A 13,345-nucleotide genomic window follows, 5' to 3' on the forward strand; every position below is an offset into this window, starting at 1 on the left:
ATGTCAGTATAGTTGTACCATCAATGAATCAGAAAAAGTACCCACCAGCCTAAGTCATCTCTGAACAAGTTAACCTGACACCTGTCGTCACTGGTTTTCCAACAGCTGGCAAACACAGCTCCTTTCACTTTCTCACATTCCACCGCTGCTGCTTTTCATCGAACACAAACCTGCAAATTAATCTGATTAACATTCTGCATGTTAGTCCCTCACTGAACTTTTCTCCTTGTAATTCTGATTCATGTCTCCTCTTGTTGCCTATTATTTCCACCCTCACATTCTTTTTATAATCTTGAAATGTTATTTTCCACACCTTAATTCTTCAAATACTATTATATCCCTTCTTTCATCCAGACATGATGTGTCCTTTCCTTTCCTTGTACAGACATGCGTTCTGTCCATCCCTCCAACCCCCAACAATTGACCATCCTCCTGGTATAAAAATGCCACTCTTCTTCTCTCAGTTTCCTCCACCCACCTGATCTTTCATTTCCCCTCCTCCATTCACCTCCTAATACCCCTCTTCCTCTTCTCCATCTACCTCTGATCCCATTTTTCCTCCTCCCTGTCCACCTCTGATCCCCCGTTTTCCACACTTCCCCACGCTGTGATCCCTGTGCTTACCCCGGGAGAAGCAAGGCACATCCCTATGTGTGAGTTGCATTTGCAGGAGCCTGCATGTGTGGTGGCCCCGGGGCAGAGATGACACAGGCCCGCTGGAATGAGAGGGGAACAGAGTCTGGGCGTTCCTCTACAAACGCACTATTAAACCCGCTGAAGTACACAATGAGCTCATCTTAATTCAGGTCAGATGTACATCCTGCTTTCTCGCTGTCTTTTAATTTTTGCAATTTATTACCCTAGATACATCTGTCTGTCTACTACTTGACTAACACTGCACTTTATATCCAATGTGCAAATGGAGCCCACATTTTAGATGTAAAGGTTTTGTAAAGACCCTACACTTTCACAGAGGATGGGCCCCATTTCCTTAACACAATTTTGCGAAACATATCTAATCAAAAACAAGAATGGAGCGGTTTGGTTTGAATGGTGAAAAACCATGAAGTCAACGTTTTCTCTATGAGAAGCATTTCTTCTTACCTGCTATTGTATTTGCACAGGTGAACTGATGCAGTTTCTTTGTATGCATGTAGAAAAAGGGGACTCCAATGCACAACACTTTTAGCGCAAGAAAAAAAAAAATCAACAAAAGTATCAACTCTATAAAGAATCTTACATTCAAGTAACCATAGAAACAGCACAAGGTTAATCACTATAAAAAAGCAAAATGTGCCTTCCAAAGCTTTCTTGTATAAATCACACACTTGACAGAAGTCGCTAACCGACAGTAAACCATGGTCCTAGATAATCAGTCGGCGTACCACCAAATCTCTCTGCAATGGCCTTACAGCAAACCTATTTATCACCCAGGCCTTCGCATGAAGATGAGTATGTATTTGTGCTACTTCCCTGAAAGGCAAAAAGAAGGACCACAAGTAGCTGGCCGACTAAGGTGTGAAAAATGGTGTGCATTTAAAGCAGCATGGGAAACAAAACCACAATATGACTTCCTACAAAGCTCGACATGGTGCATGCAGTGCACCCAGGGTGGAACATCACCAATAATGCAAGCTAAGCTATAAATGTGACATCTAAAAGAAAGCTCAAAGGTTGCCTGCAGAGCGGAGGCAAACTCTAAATGAGCATCGTGGATGGCAAGTTTGTATTGATTTTAGATTTGCACATTTCTGCAAATCTAATACAACTACGCTATTTGAATAAAAGTACTAAACAAAATCTTCAAAACCTATTCTAGTTAGATGATCACAAACCAAGGCTGAATGACATTAATTCAGTGGTTGGAGGATTGCAGCTTGTAATTTCACACACTGATGGTAAATGATGAATCACTGGCTCATACTGTACAGAGTTTGGCACCTACTAACCAACAGAGCCTTGCAAAACTATTCATGCATCTTTATTAGTATTATATCTAATTTAGCTAGCTTAGCTAACTAAATTAATGTTTTTAATTAGCATTTTATAAGCCCAACACAAAACCTGGGGCTAATTGTGAAATGGAAGAACATCTGAAAAGTATAGCATTTATTTATACAGAGGTCCTCTGAGGCAACATTTTGTAAAACAACTTTTTACGACAATTACAGTCGCAAATTTTCTGGGCTATCTCTCAACCAGCTTTGGTCATCTGGACACTGAAGTGTAGCTCCAATCTTATAAAATACCTCAAGCTAATCCAGAGTATCTGTGAACATTAAATTTCAACTCCTGCATCACAGATTCTGCATTAATTTTCACACACTATGAAAACGCTACAATTCAAACAGGTTCAAGTCTTTTGCATTTTCTAACAAATTTTACTCCTTTTTTTGCCATGTGTTAACCAAGACCAACCCTTTCCTCATGATGATGGTGGCATGATGCTGCCACCATCATGTTCCTCTAGTAAGTTTTGTTTGAGTGTCGTCTGACCAGACAACCTTCTGCTACACGCAGTATTTGTTTCTCACATGACCTGAATTTCTGAAATTTCATTTAAATAAATCTCAGACACTATGCATCATAATAATGTCCTTCTTTGTGCTGGTCTGTCAAATAAAATCCAAATAAAAATATTAAAAGAACATATGGTTATGGTGCTTGGTCATCTAAAGTCTTAATATACATAACTGACATGTTTAGTTTTTTTGATATAGAAAAGCATTAGAAGGAAACAAACTGCAGAAAATATTTAAAGATGTCTTTAAATACTGCATAAATAACTGATAGTTTCCCGCATGTGCATGGCAATTTTTGAATTGAAGTGGATGTGTTCATCTTGACTATAATGTGTAATGGAAACAAACAACTGGACTAAATTATTCTGTTGAGCCAAAAAAAAAATAAAATGAAGAAGAATGTCACATTTAATAGTTTGTGCCCACACCCATCTCTGCTCAGATCTCCACCTATTGTAAGTCAAAAGGTTGAGATTTCCACAAAACTCTGTATCTCACGCGGTTGTCCAGGACTGTCCAACATGGTTAACCGGGACATTACTCAGCACCAGCTGTGTGTGATCAGAAAGGCAGAGGGCATTCAGAGCCTTCCGTATGAACTGACACGAGCTACGACGTTAGGATCTGTTGGCTGTTCCTTATGCCTGGTTCAAACACTGTTTTGTGTCAGCGAAGGTCCCCAAAGACCCAGCTTGAGGACTTGGAGCAGAGGAAAGGAGAGAAAAAGAGAAAGAGAGCGGTCCTTGGGTTTCACAGCTGCAGGCTCGAGTCAGTCCTGAATTAAATGGTCTTGAGGAAAACCAATCCTAATTGATTCCAAGCCTCAAAGCTCTTTAGTAAACATTGTGAGGCAATGAAAATGACTTGTTATCCTAATTCATTGGATGCTTATTCTGTACGCAGCAAAATGAGGAAGTGGAGTGAAGTGAGATTAAATTTATGTCGTTAGTCTCATTTAGTAACGAACAGCTGCTTCAAAAGTGTAACGGTATTTAAAGCTTTATGACAGAGGTATAGATACACATCACCATTGTTGACGAGGGCGACTGTTGTGTATTTCACAGTTTTAAAAAAACACTTTGGTTGATAAGGAAAAAAGTTCTATTAATTTTTTGCAAAATCGGTAAAACAAATAAATAAAAATCAGAGCAAAAATCATTTATTTTGCATTGTTACTGGACAACTTGGATATTTAAGCTCATCACAGGGAATCACTGCTGGAATAACTGTTCCAGTTTTTGCAAAGCACCGTTTTTCATGTTGGGTGTCCTTGTAAAGAGATCCTGTGCACAAAGACTTTGGTAAGTCCTAATGTCTTCCTGTGGAAGCACTGATTTACATCCTGCTGATGTAAAACTTTCCAGCTCGCTTTTTCTCCTGTGTAGGTCTGCTCTTCCTATTCATGTGTCAGGATTCATTAGTCATTGTAAACAAACTGCCCTTCCACAGATTCATCACATGGATGAGCAGCAAGGTTTTCTCAAAAATATCAGAAGAAGTGATTTTTTATTTTTTTTGGTTGTCCTCTCTTGCTCCTAGAGCAAAAGTGTGATATTGTTTAACAAGTACAAATTTCTCACCAAATTGTTTAAGATGCTGCGGTAACTGCAAGCTGTGATGACAGGTAGAGAAATTGTGCATCACAGAGGTAGGGAGTTCATACTGACAGGTGAACTCAGGTGAAGCAGCGCCTAGCGAGGTCTCTGTTACTGGCAGTGATTTGCTGCTCCTCTGAGGGGATGAAATTCCATCTCTGTGCTCAACAAAGAGCCTGACGAGGTGTCAGTCAGGCTTAGAGATGGGCCTCCCATCCAATATTCAGCAGCTCCTCGAGCTGTAAATCTACACAGGACAACGTGAACACAGGACCAGCTTAACACTGAGCCATCTCAATGTTTAACTAGGCAGCCACAGGCCTGGGGTTACAATGACAAAGCTCTGGCAAAAGTGTCAATGCAGCTGGAGCTAAGGCATAAGGACTGAAGTAGGACAGTTAATGGTTGTCAAAGGGCGAAAGTATGAAGTTTGAAGCAGGATTAGGTGACAAAGCAAAACCCCCAGGTGTGCGCATCTTACAGAATACTGCTTGACCCAAAATCTAGAGAATGAAAAATGGCATTTTACTAAGTTTGCAGGCCACACAAGGAGAGCTTTAAGTAATTAGCAGCCAAGAGACACATGTTAGCGCTGGAGGAACTACGTAGATCCACAGTTCAGGAGTGCAGCTGAATGAAGGGCAAAACCGGATGGAAATCAACTAGACGCTGCAAAACCATATGCACGAGATATTCATCTGTTAGAATGGCTCAGTCACAGTCCAGACTGAGATTCTGTGGCGAGGCTTGAAAATTTGTCTCCCCAGTCACTTCACATCTAGCCTCACTGGTTTGACAAGATCGGAAAAACATCTAGGGGTATGAATACCTTTGTGATGTATTGTTTAAAAGACAGGGAAAATGTGGCAAACATTTTTACGAGGTCAGATTATGCCTATACAAAGATTAGCCTGTACTCCAAACAACCAGCTACACAATAAATCCTCAATGAATCATGATTTACTTTAAAGCTACCCTCCCCACTTATGTGATGGTGAACGAAATTCTCACACAGATAAAAAATAACAACTATATTTTCAAACATGAAATGCTAAACTATTATAAAGACACTCACAACTGAGGCTTGAGAAATAACCTCATCTAATCCTCTGAGACCTTTGGCATGCTCTGCTCTGAGACAACTTCGAATGAACAGTAAAACATGATTTTCTGGCCCCACATACAGCGCCCGAAATGTAACTAAACACTAACATTACCTCACAGACGACAGAGGGATGACAGCTGGCACGAACACAAAGGACTAGACTCAGCCTAAATGTGCGGCAAACCAACGGTATTGTAGAGGACCGCACTGGGTTAACGGGGTGAATTTCTCGCTGTCCGACGCATGCTTCAATAAACTCCAGGTCGCTTCAAGTTGTTGCAATCATCCATTTATTCCAACTTTAACAGCCATATTTGAGACTTTACAAGTAGCTACTGACACATACTGACCAGGCTAAACCAAACAATGGCGCCAACAATAAGCGACATTATAGCATGGTCAACAGAAATTATGACAACCACCGTCACACCCGCTTCCTCATACATACTAAACCAGCGCGCCAATTCTGCTCCATTCATACCTAAGTGACAGTCACGCCCACCTTGACACACCCACCACCGAAGTGTCAACACCTTGTGCTCCTGCCACATCAGTAATTGCTTACTTTGACTATATGGCTCTTACATTCCGGCCCCTAATTATTACAAAAATAATTATCTGAAGTGTCAACACTGTAAGAGACAAACCTAAGAAACAATTATAAATTGCTCCATATCAAATTTATTTTAATCTATCATTTAGAATAAGCAATCAACTAGAGAAAAGGAAGTCACTGGTAAACAAAAAGGAGAGAAAGTTCGTTAAATGTTCATGCCGTTGCTGCCTCCTGAAGCAGGCACAACTTGGTAATAGGTCTTTCCAGGAAGCTTGTCTTTGTCTTGATGCGAACTGTTCGCACAAGTCCTCTTTTATCTGGAACAATGTTCACAACTCTACCCATTAACCAAGAGTTGCGTGGAGCAGAGTCATCCACGATGAGGACGACATCTCCTGGCAAAAAGTTCCGTCTTGTTCTTTGCCACTTCTGCCGTTCTTGTAGTTGAGGCAAGTATTCCTTTAACCAACGCTTCCAGAAGAGATCCGCCATATATTGCACCTGTCTCCATCTTCGTCGAGCGTAGACATCATTCTTGGAAAACACTCCTGGTGGCAATAAAGGCGTGGTCTTTAAGAGAAGAAGATGATTTGGAGTTAGTGCTTCCAGGTCATGGGCATCAGTAGAGGCTTTGGTTATAGGTCGACTATTGATGATAGCCTCAACTTCGCAGAAAACTGTTTGAAGACTTTCTTCATCAAGACTCTGTGTTCTCAAAACAGAATTTAACACTTTTCGAACAGACTTAATAAGACTTTCCCATGCACCTCCATGGTGTGAGCCAGTAGGGGGATTGAAAGACCATTTTATTCCTTTCTGAAGAAGAGTGTTATTAATTAGAGTTTGGTTCCATTTTTCAATTTCTTTTCTTAGTTCGCGTTCAGCTCCTACAAAGTTGGTTCCATTGTCAGAACGTAGCTCCAGAACTTGGCCACGTCTAGCAATAAATCTTCTGAGACCATTGATGAAGGAATCAGTATCCAGTGATGACAACATTTCAAGGTGAATTGCTCTTATAGCCATGCAGGTAAAGATGACTCCATATCGTTTCAACAAGCTCCTTCCACGCTTAACTTCAAAGGGACCAAAACAATCCACACCCACACAAGTGAATGGGGTTTGTCTGGATACACTGCCTGTGGAAGGTCTGCCATCCTTTGGCTTCCTGGTACAGCATGGAGTCGACAAATCATGCACTTTGATAGAGTCTTCCTGATTGCAACGCTGGCACCTGGGATCCAATACTTTTGACGCAGTTCAGCAAGCATATGATTACGCCCACCATGGCCTGTCTGATGATGTATATGGCAGTAAAATTTCTGAGATGTGAAGGTCTTTAGCCAATATGACTGGGTATTTAGCTTCAGCAGGCATAGCTGCTTTGCTTAGCCTTCCACCAACTCTTAGTACACCACCTTCAAGAACAGGATCAAGCTTATAGAGCTGGCTTGTTTTCTTCACACCTTCATGTTTCTGTAAACTTGTAATTTCCTCTGGATATCGCTTTCTTTGACAATAGCAAATGATGGCACTCTCAGCTTTCTCAAACTCCTCCACAGATAAGGCTCCTAATGCCACATTTTTCTTGCACACATTCATTTCTTTCTCCAATCTTTCTTGAAATTTAAACTCATCAAGTTTAGAATCTGCAAGATCCAACTTCAGTTGTGCTCTCTTTTGAGCCAGTTTGAACAACAATTGTTTAAACCTGAGTAGCCACCCAACCATTGTTTTCAATTTATCCCAAGAAGAAACTGAATGAATGAAGTTCATAATTGGATCCACTTGTTCATTGGTGCATGTTACATTAACAGAAACCAATGTCTTGACCTCTGGATCTTCTGGATCCTCCAGAGCAAAATGACTTATGTCCTCAGGATTTACAGGCCATTTCCATTCAGGGTCCTGAAGAAACTTTGGTCCTAACACCCAGGTGTTAGCCTTCAAGAGAGACTTAGCACTTGTTCCTCTGGATGCCAAATCTGCTGGATTAATACTGGTAGCAACGTACCTCCACTGTGAGGGATTTGACAAATTGAGTATCTCTCCAACTCGGTTTGTCACAAAAGTCTTAAATCTCAATCTTTCATTCTTGATGTACTTCAAAACTGAAGTACTATCAGTCCAAAATACTGAATCTTGTAATTCCATTCTTAACTCCTTCTTCAATAGCTTATCCATGCGGCAACCACTGCAGCAGTCAACTCCATGCGAGGGATGGTGATGGGTTTCAGTGGAGCTACCCGGGCTTTACCCATTACAAATGCACAATGCACTTGTCCATCAGCATTACACTGCAACAGGTAGCTCGCTGTTCCATATCCATTCTCGCTTGCATCACTGAAATGATGTAGCTGCGAACTTGTGGCTTGTCCAAAATCTTGTGGTTTCAGACATCTGTTAACTCCAAACCGTTCAAGCCGATGAAGTCCTTCCAGCCAGTTTTTCCACTTCTGGACCATATCATGTGGCAAAGGATCATCCCAGCCAACGTGTCTTCTGCTTAGATCTTGTAGAATCCCCTTTGCGACTAAGACAACTGGTGCCAGAAATCCAAGAGGATCATAGATGGAACTTATAATGGACAAGACTCCTCGTCTTGTCAGAGGTCTATCTTTGAGAATGATTTTGAATTTCAGCAGGTCTGATTGTACACACCACTGTATTCCCAACACACGTTCCACAGGTAGATCATCATTATCCATATCCAGGTTCTTAACATCAATTGATCTTTCATGCTGTGGTATTGCAGCAAGAACACTGCGTCGGTTACTTATCCATTTGAGAAGTTGAACCGCCTTTCTTGCACAAAGCACGGAGTTCTTGATATAATGAGACAGCTTCCTCTTCTGTGCTCACAGAGACCAAACAGTCATCCACATAAAAGTTGTGAAGCACCGCATCTATGACATTTGGTGTAAACAGCTGCTGATTGTCCTCTGCACATCTTCTTAGTGCAAAACATGCACAGTTTGGAGATGATGTAGCTCCAAAAAGATGTGCAACCATTCGGTACTCCACCAGATGCTGATCATATTCTCCATTTGGCCACCAGAGAAATCTCAACAGATCAGAGTCAGATGGTGGTACTCGGACCTGGTGAAACATGGCCTCAATATCCGCTGTGATAACAACAGGTTCCTTTCTGAATCTAGTGATGACACCAACCAATGAACTGGTGAGGTTTGGACCTTGTAAGAGTTGAGTGTTTAAAGATTTTCCTCCAAATGCTACACCACAGTCAAACACGACTCTTATCTTTTTCTTGTGAGGGTGATATACTCCATGGTGTGGTATATACCAAACCCTCCCATCACACCGTTCAAGATTTTCAACTGAGACCTTTTCAGCATAGCCCTTGGAAATTATATCATTCATGAAGTTAGTATAATCAGAAAGAAATTGATGGTTTTTGGTAAACTTCCTTCTGAGATTCAAAACACGCTGTTCAGCCAATTTCCTATTGTTGGGCATTTTCAGATCTTTGTGTCTCAGAGGTAAAGCAATGGTGTAATGTCCCTCTTCCAGCTTAATTGACTCTGTAACTAGCTCCATGAACTGATTATCTTCTCTGGACCATCCAGGTTGTTCATCTCGAGAACATTCAGGAAAATCAACCTTCAGTTGTTGTTGCCATAAGTTCTCAAGTCTTGACACAGAAATCCTGTTAACAGTAACCGTTGATTGTAGCTCTCTTGTGTCGACATCACAGTCTCCTCTGAGAGGTCCATTCACTGTCCACCCAAGAATTGTTCTAACTGCGTAGGGCCTCCATTTTGACTTCGAATGACATCCCATGGCTCCAGCGCTTTAGGCACATTGGTCCCAATAAGTAAATCAACTCCTGAATTAATTTCAGTTATCCTCAAATTTTTCAGATGTGACCATCTTTCAACATCTTCTTGGTGAGGGATGTTGCTGTTATGAACGGGCATGCTTCTCTGTGTGAATAAATCAGGTAATTCACAAAAGATGTCTTCATTCAGCCCAGCAATTTCCAAATCTGACACAATGTTGCTTCCAACCACCCTTTCTTGACCCATTGTCCGTAAAAGGATGCTTGTATGTCTCCCAGTGACACATAATCTGTTCATCAGTTCTTCAGTGCAGAATGAGGCAGAGCTTCCAGGATCTAAAAACGCATATGTTATTATTGTCTTCTGGCTCTTTGTAGACTTCACTCTAACTGGTAAAATAGAGAGAGTACAGCCATGCTCACCGGCCCCAGTTAGACCACTGGATTGAGCAGAGATGGAGGCACTTCCACTTGTTGTCTCCACTTCCTTCTTCTTATGGACTGGACGAGTTTCCTTTTCTTTGGAGAAGACATGAAGCATGGTGGGATGTCTTAAACTACACACTTTACAGTGATGTCGCCTTTTACAGTCCTTGCTGATGTGCCCAGTGCATAAACAGCCAAAACACACCCCATTTTCTTTCAGAAATGTCAACTTCTCCCCATGTGTCCTCTTTTCCAGTAGAGGGCATGTGTCCAAAGAATGTCCAGCTCCACAAAATAAACAACTCTTTATAACAGCTGTCTCTTGTCCCTTCTTTACTTCAAAGTCAGCTTTCCTCTGCATATCTCCAACAATAGTAGCAAAACTACTTCCTTTCATCTTTAATCGCTGCTGTGATTTATAGATTCCTGCATCCTTCTTTGGTCTAGATAAAGAATCTTGAATATCACCAAAAAGTGGATCACTAGCGATCTTCACTTGTCTTTCTACAAATCGAACAATGTCACTGAAAATTACTCTTCTTTTGAACTTCTCTTGCAAATCACACACATCATTTCTCCATCTGTCCCGCAGTTTAAAGGGCAGTTTTTTAATGATTGCTTGCATGTTGGCAGGAACATCCAACTCATGCATACAGCCATTGTTTTCCATTACATTACAGCATTCTCTGAGCAGAAAGCTGAATGCTTGTAAAGCCTTTACATCTTCTGTTTGCAAAGCTGGCCATGACAAAACTTTATTCATATATGCAGCAATTACTTTCAACGAACAACCAAAATGTTCTTGAAGTAGAGATTTAGCTTTAACATATCCAGAATCACTAGGCATATGAACACAGCTTCTCACTAGGTCATGAGGCTGGCCTCTAGTGTACTGCTCCAAGAAGTATAAGCAATCTTTGGCACTATGCGTCTTTGATTCAATACTGTGTTCAAACGCTGTCATGAATGTCTTAAATTGGAGTGGATCACCATCAAATATTGGTATGTCTCTTTTTGGCAGAAAAAATAAAGATTGTTGATTTACAAGCAAGCTTGTAATTTCATTCTGCCTTTCCAATACACTTAACAGTTGTTTATTTTCATCAACTGATAATGAATCTTTATGATGTGACGATTGCGGCTGAGCTTGATGTAACATTCGGTCTGTTGGAATTTCAACTTGTGTTGTTTTTATCTTCACCTGGTCAGTTAATGTGTCTGTATTTTCTTTAACTCTTGTGTCTTTAGGTCTTGCACCCAAATAAGAATAGGACTGAAAGGTTGGAGCTTTATCATAACAATCAGTTCCCGCTGCTGTAGGTACAAATGTATCTGCATCAACATTCAGCATTTGAGATCTTTTATTTTCATGTTCAAAATATGAATTCATGCCATCAGATTGAATCTGTGCAGCACTAGTCACTGTAGAACAGACAGAGCCCTGAAACACTTTAACTTTAGCCATTGATGCTGCAATTTCAATCTCCAAATCCAGTTCTTCTTTCTTTTTCCTTAGCTGTTCCTCCTGCTCCTCTAAAGCATGTTTTTGTTTCAACAGCTTATGTCGTGCCTTTAATGCAGCCATATCTGCTTCTGCTTTAACAAGAGCTGAAGATGTAGAAGACACAGAAGACTTAATTCTTGATGACCGACTTCTTCTAGACCTTCTGCTGTCCACATTAGAAACACTGTCACTTGGCTTAACATCATCCTCAACACCAGCATTTTCATCACACTCTATATGCTGAGAAACTAAAGGTGCATTAAGCTCTTTATTCACACTGGACAATTGAGCCTGATGTAATTCAGCTTCTTCACTCATTTGAGCTGCATTGTTGACTTGTTCAGCACCTGAAAGCCATTTCTCAACTTCTTGTATGAATTCAGAATTATATTTACTCAAGCTTAAAAACCAAGTGTTTTGTCTTTCTTGTTCTTCAGCAGGAAACAGTGGAATAACAGACTCATACAGCTGATTTGCATCCTCCAGCAAAAGTTTAAAATCATCACAGTGAGACTGAACACTCTCAAGATTTGCTTCATTTTTCATAAGCTCTTTAATAATGTTTATTTCTCCTTTAATTTTATGAACCTTTGCTTTGAGATCCTTTTGAAGCTTCTCAATTTTATTCTGTAGTGCTTTAACAGTTAATTTTGATCGTCTTTTTTCATCTTTACCGCTTACAACGGAACTTGACTTTGATCCAGTTAACTCCATTTCCAGATATTTGTCTTAACAATTCCTCCTCAAACAATCGACTCAATACGTGTGTGTTTGTCCATACCTCAGTTCCAGCGGACTTGATTGAGCTGCGGTGAAGGAATCATTCAATTAATTGATTGACGCTATGCGCCATTACCGCTTCCAAACTGTTCCAAGCAGAAGCAAAGAATCCAGACTTGTCCTCCAACGAGTCACTCATTCCATTGTCTTTCTGTTGACGATAAATGTGCGGCAAACCAACGGTATTGTAGAGGACCGCACTGGGTTAACGGGGTGAATTTCTCGCTGTCCGACGCATGCTTCAATAAACTCCAGGTCGCTTCAAGTTGTTGCAATCATCCATTTATTCCAACTTTAACAGCCATATTTGAGACTTTACAAGTAGCTACTGACACATACTGACCAGGCTAAACCAAACAATGGCGCCAACAATAAGCGACATTATAGCATGGTCAACAGAAATTATGACAACCACCGTCACACCCGCTTCCTCATACATACTAAACCAGCGCGCCAATTCTGCTCCATTCATACCTAAGTGACAGTCACGCCCACCTTGACACACCCACCACCGAAGTGTCAACACCTTGTGCTCCTGCCACATCAGTAATTGCTTACTTTGACTATATGGCTCTTACACAGCCTAAAGCTGTCACTAAACAGGGCCACACTCGAGGTGAGAGGATACAATCTGCCACTTGTTAGATAATTTGTTTTATGGCAAACTTTCTTACTACGCCCTTGCCTGCTGTAGAAAAACATGCTTCACATAAATGCAACAACAACAAAAAGAAGAAAGACAAAGTGACTAAATGTAGAGTCTGACTACTTGCTGTTGTCCGTGCTAATTTCTTCCTGATTTTTTTTTTCTTTCTGGTTTTGTGTTTCACTCACCCTATCTGTCTGTTGGTGGAGGGAGCCTGAGTGATAACTGAGCTGGACTGGGGAGAGGGAAGGGCCTGCTGGATCACTATGCTGGTATCATGGTTGGCCATCCGTGCGTGGGACTGCTGGTGCTGACCTTGACCTGCTTGCCCATGCAGTGCGATGTTCTGCAAAGAGGAAGCAAGAGAGAAAAAAAGCAAAGTGTGCACATGAGGTTAAGAATGAATTTGAAGCAC

At 41.0% G+C, this 13,345-nt stretch overlaps 1 protein-coding gene across 4 annotated transcripts in view; it reads right to left on the bottom strand.

Moving 5' to 3' along the window:
- Positions 1–13,345, bottom strand: part of creb5b (cAMP responsive element binding protein 5b) — a 52,547-nt gene that overhangs the window by 28,648 nt on the left and 10,554 nt on the right. For all 4 annotated transcript variants that reach the window (XM_044117601.1, XM_044117600.1, XM_044117604.1 and 1 more), the window contains one exon: positions 13,119–13,276. In XM_044117601.1, the coding sequence (XP_043973536.1) occupies positions 13,119–13,276 (158 nt within the window). The remainder of the gene's footprint in view (positions 1–13,118; positions 13,277–13,345) is intronic.

Source organism: Gambusia affinis, linkage group LG05, assembly GCF_019740435.1.
Source record: "Gambusia affinis linkage group LG05, SWU_Gaff_1.0, whole genome shotgun sequence".
Classification (NCBI taxonomy): Eukaryota; Metazoa; Chordata; class Actinopteri; order Cyprinodontiformes; family Poeciliidae; genus Gambusia; species Gambusia affinis.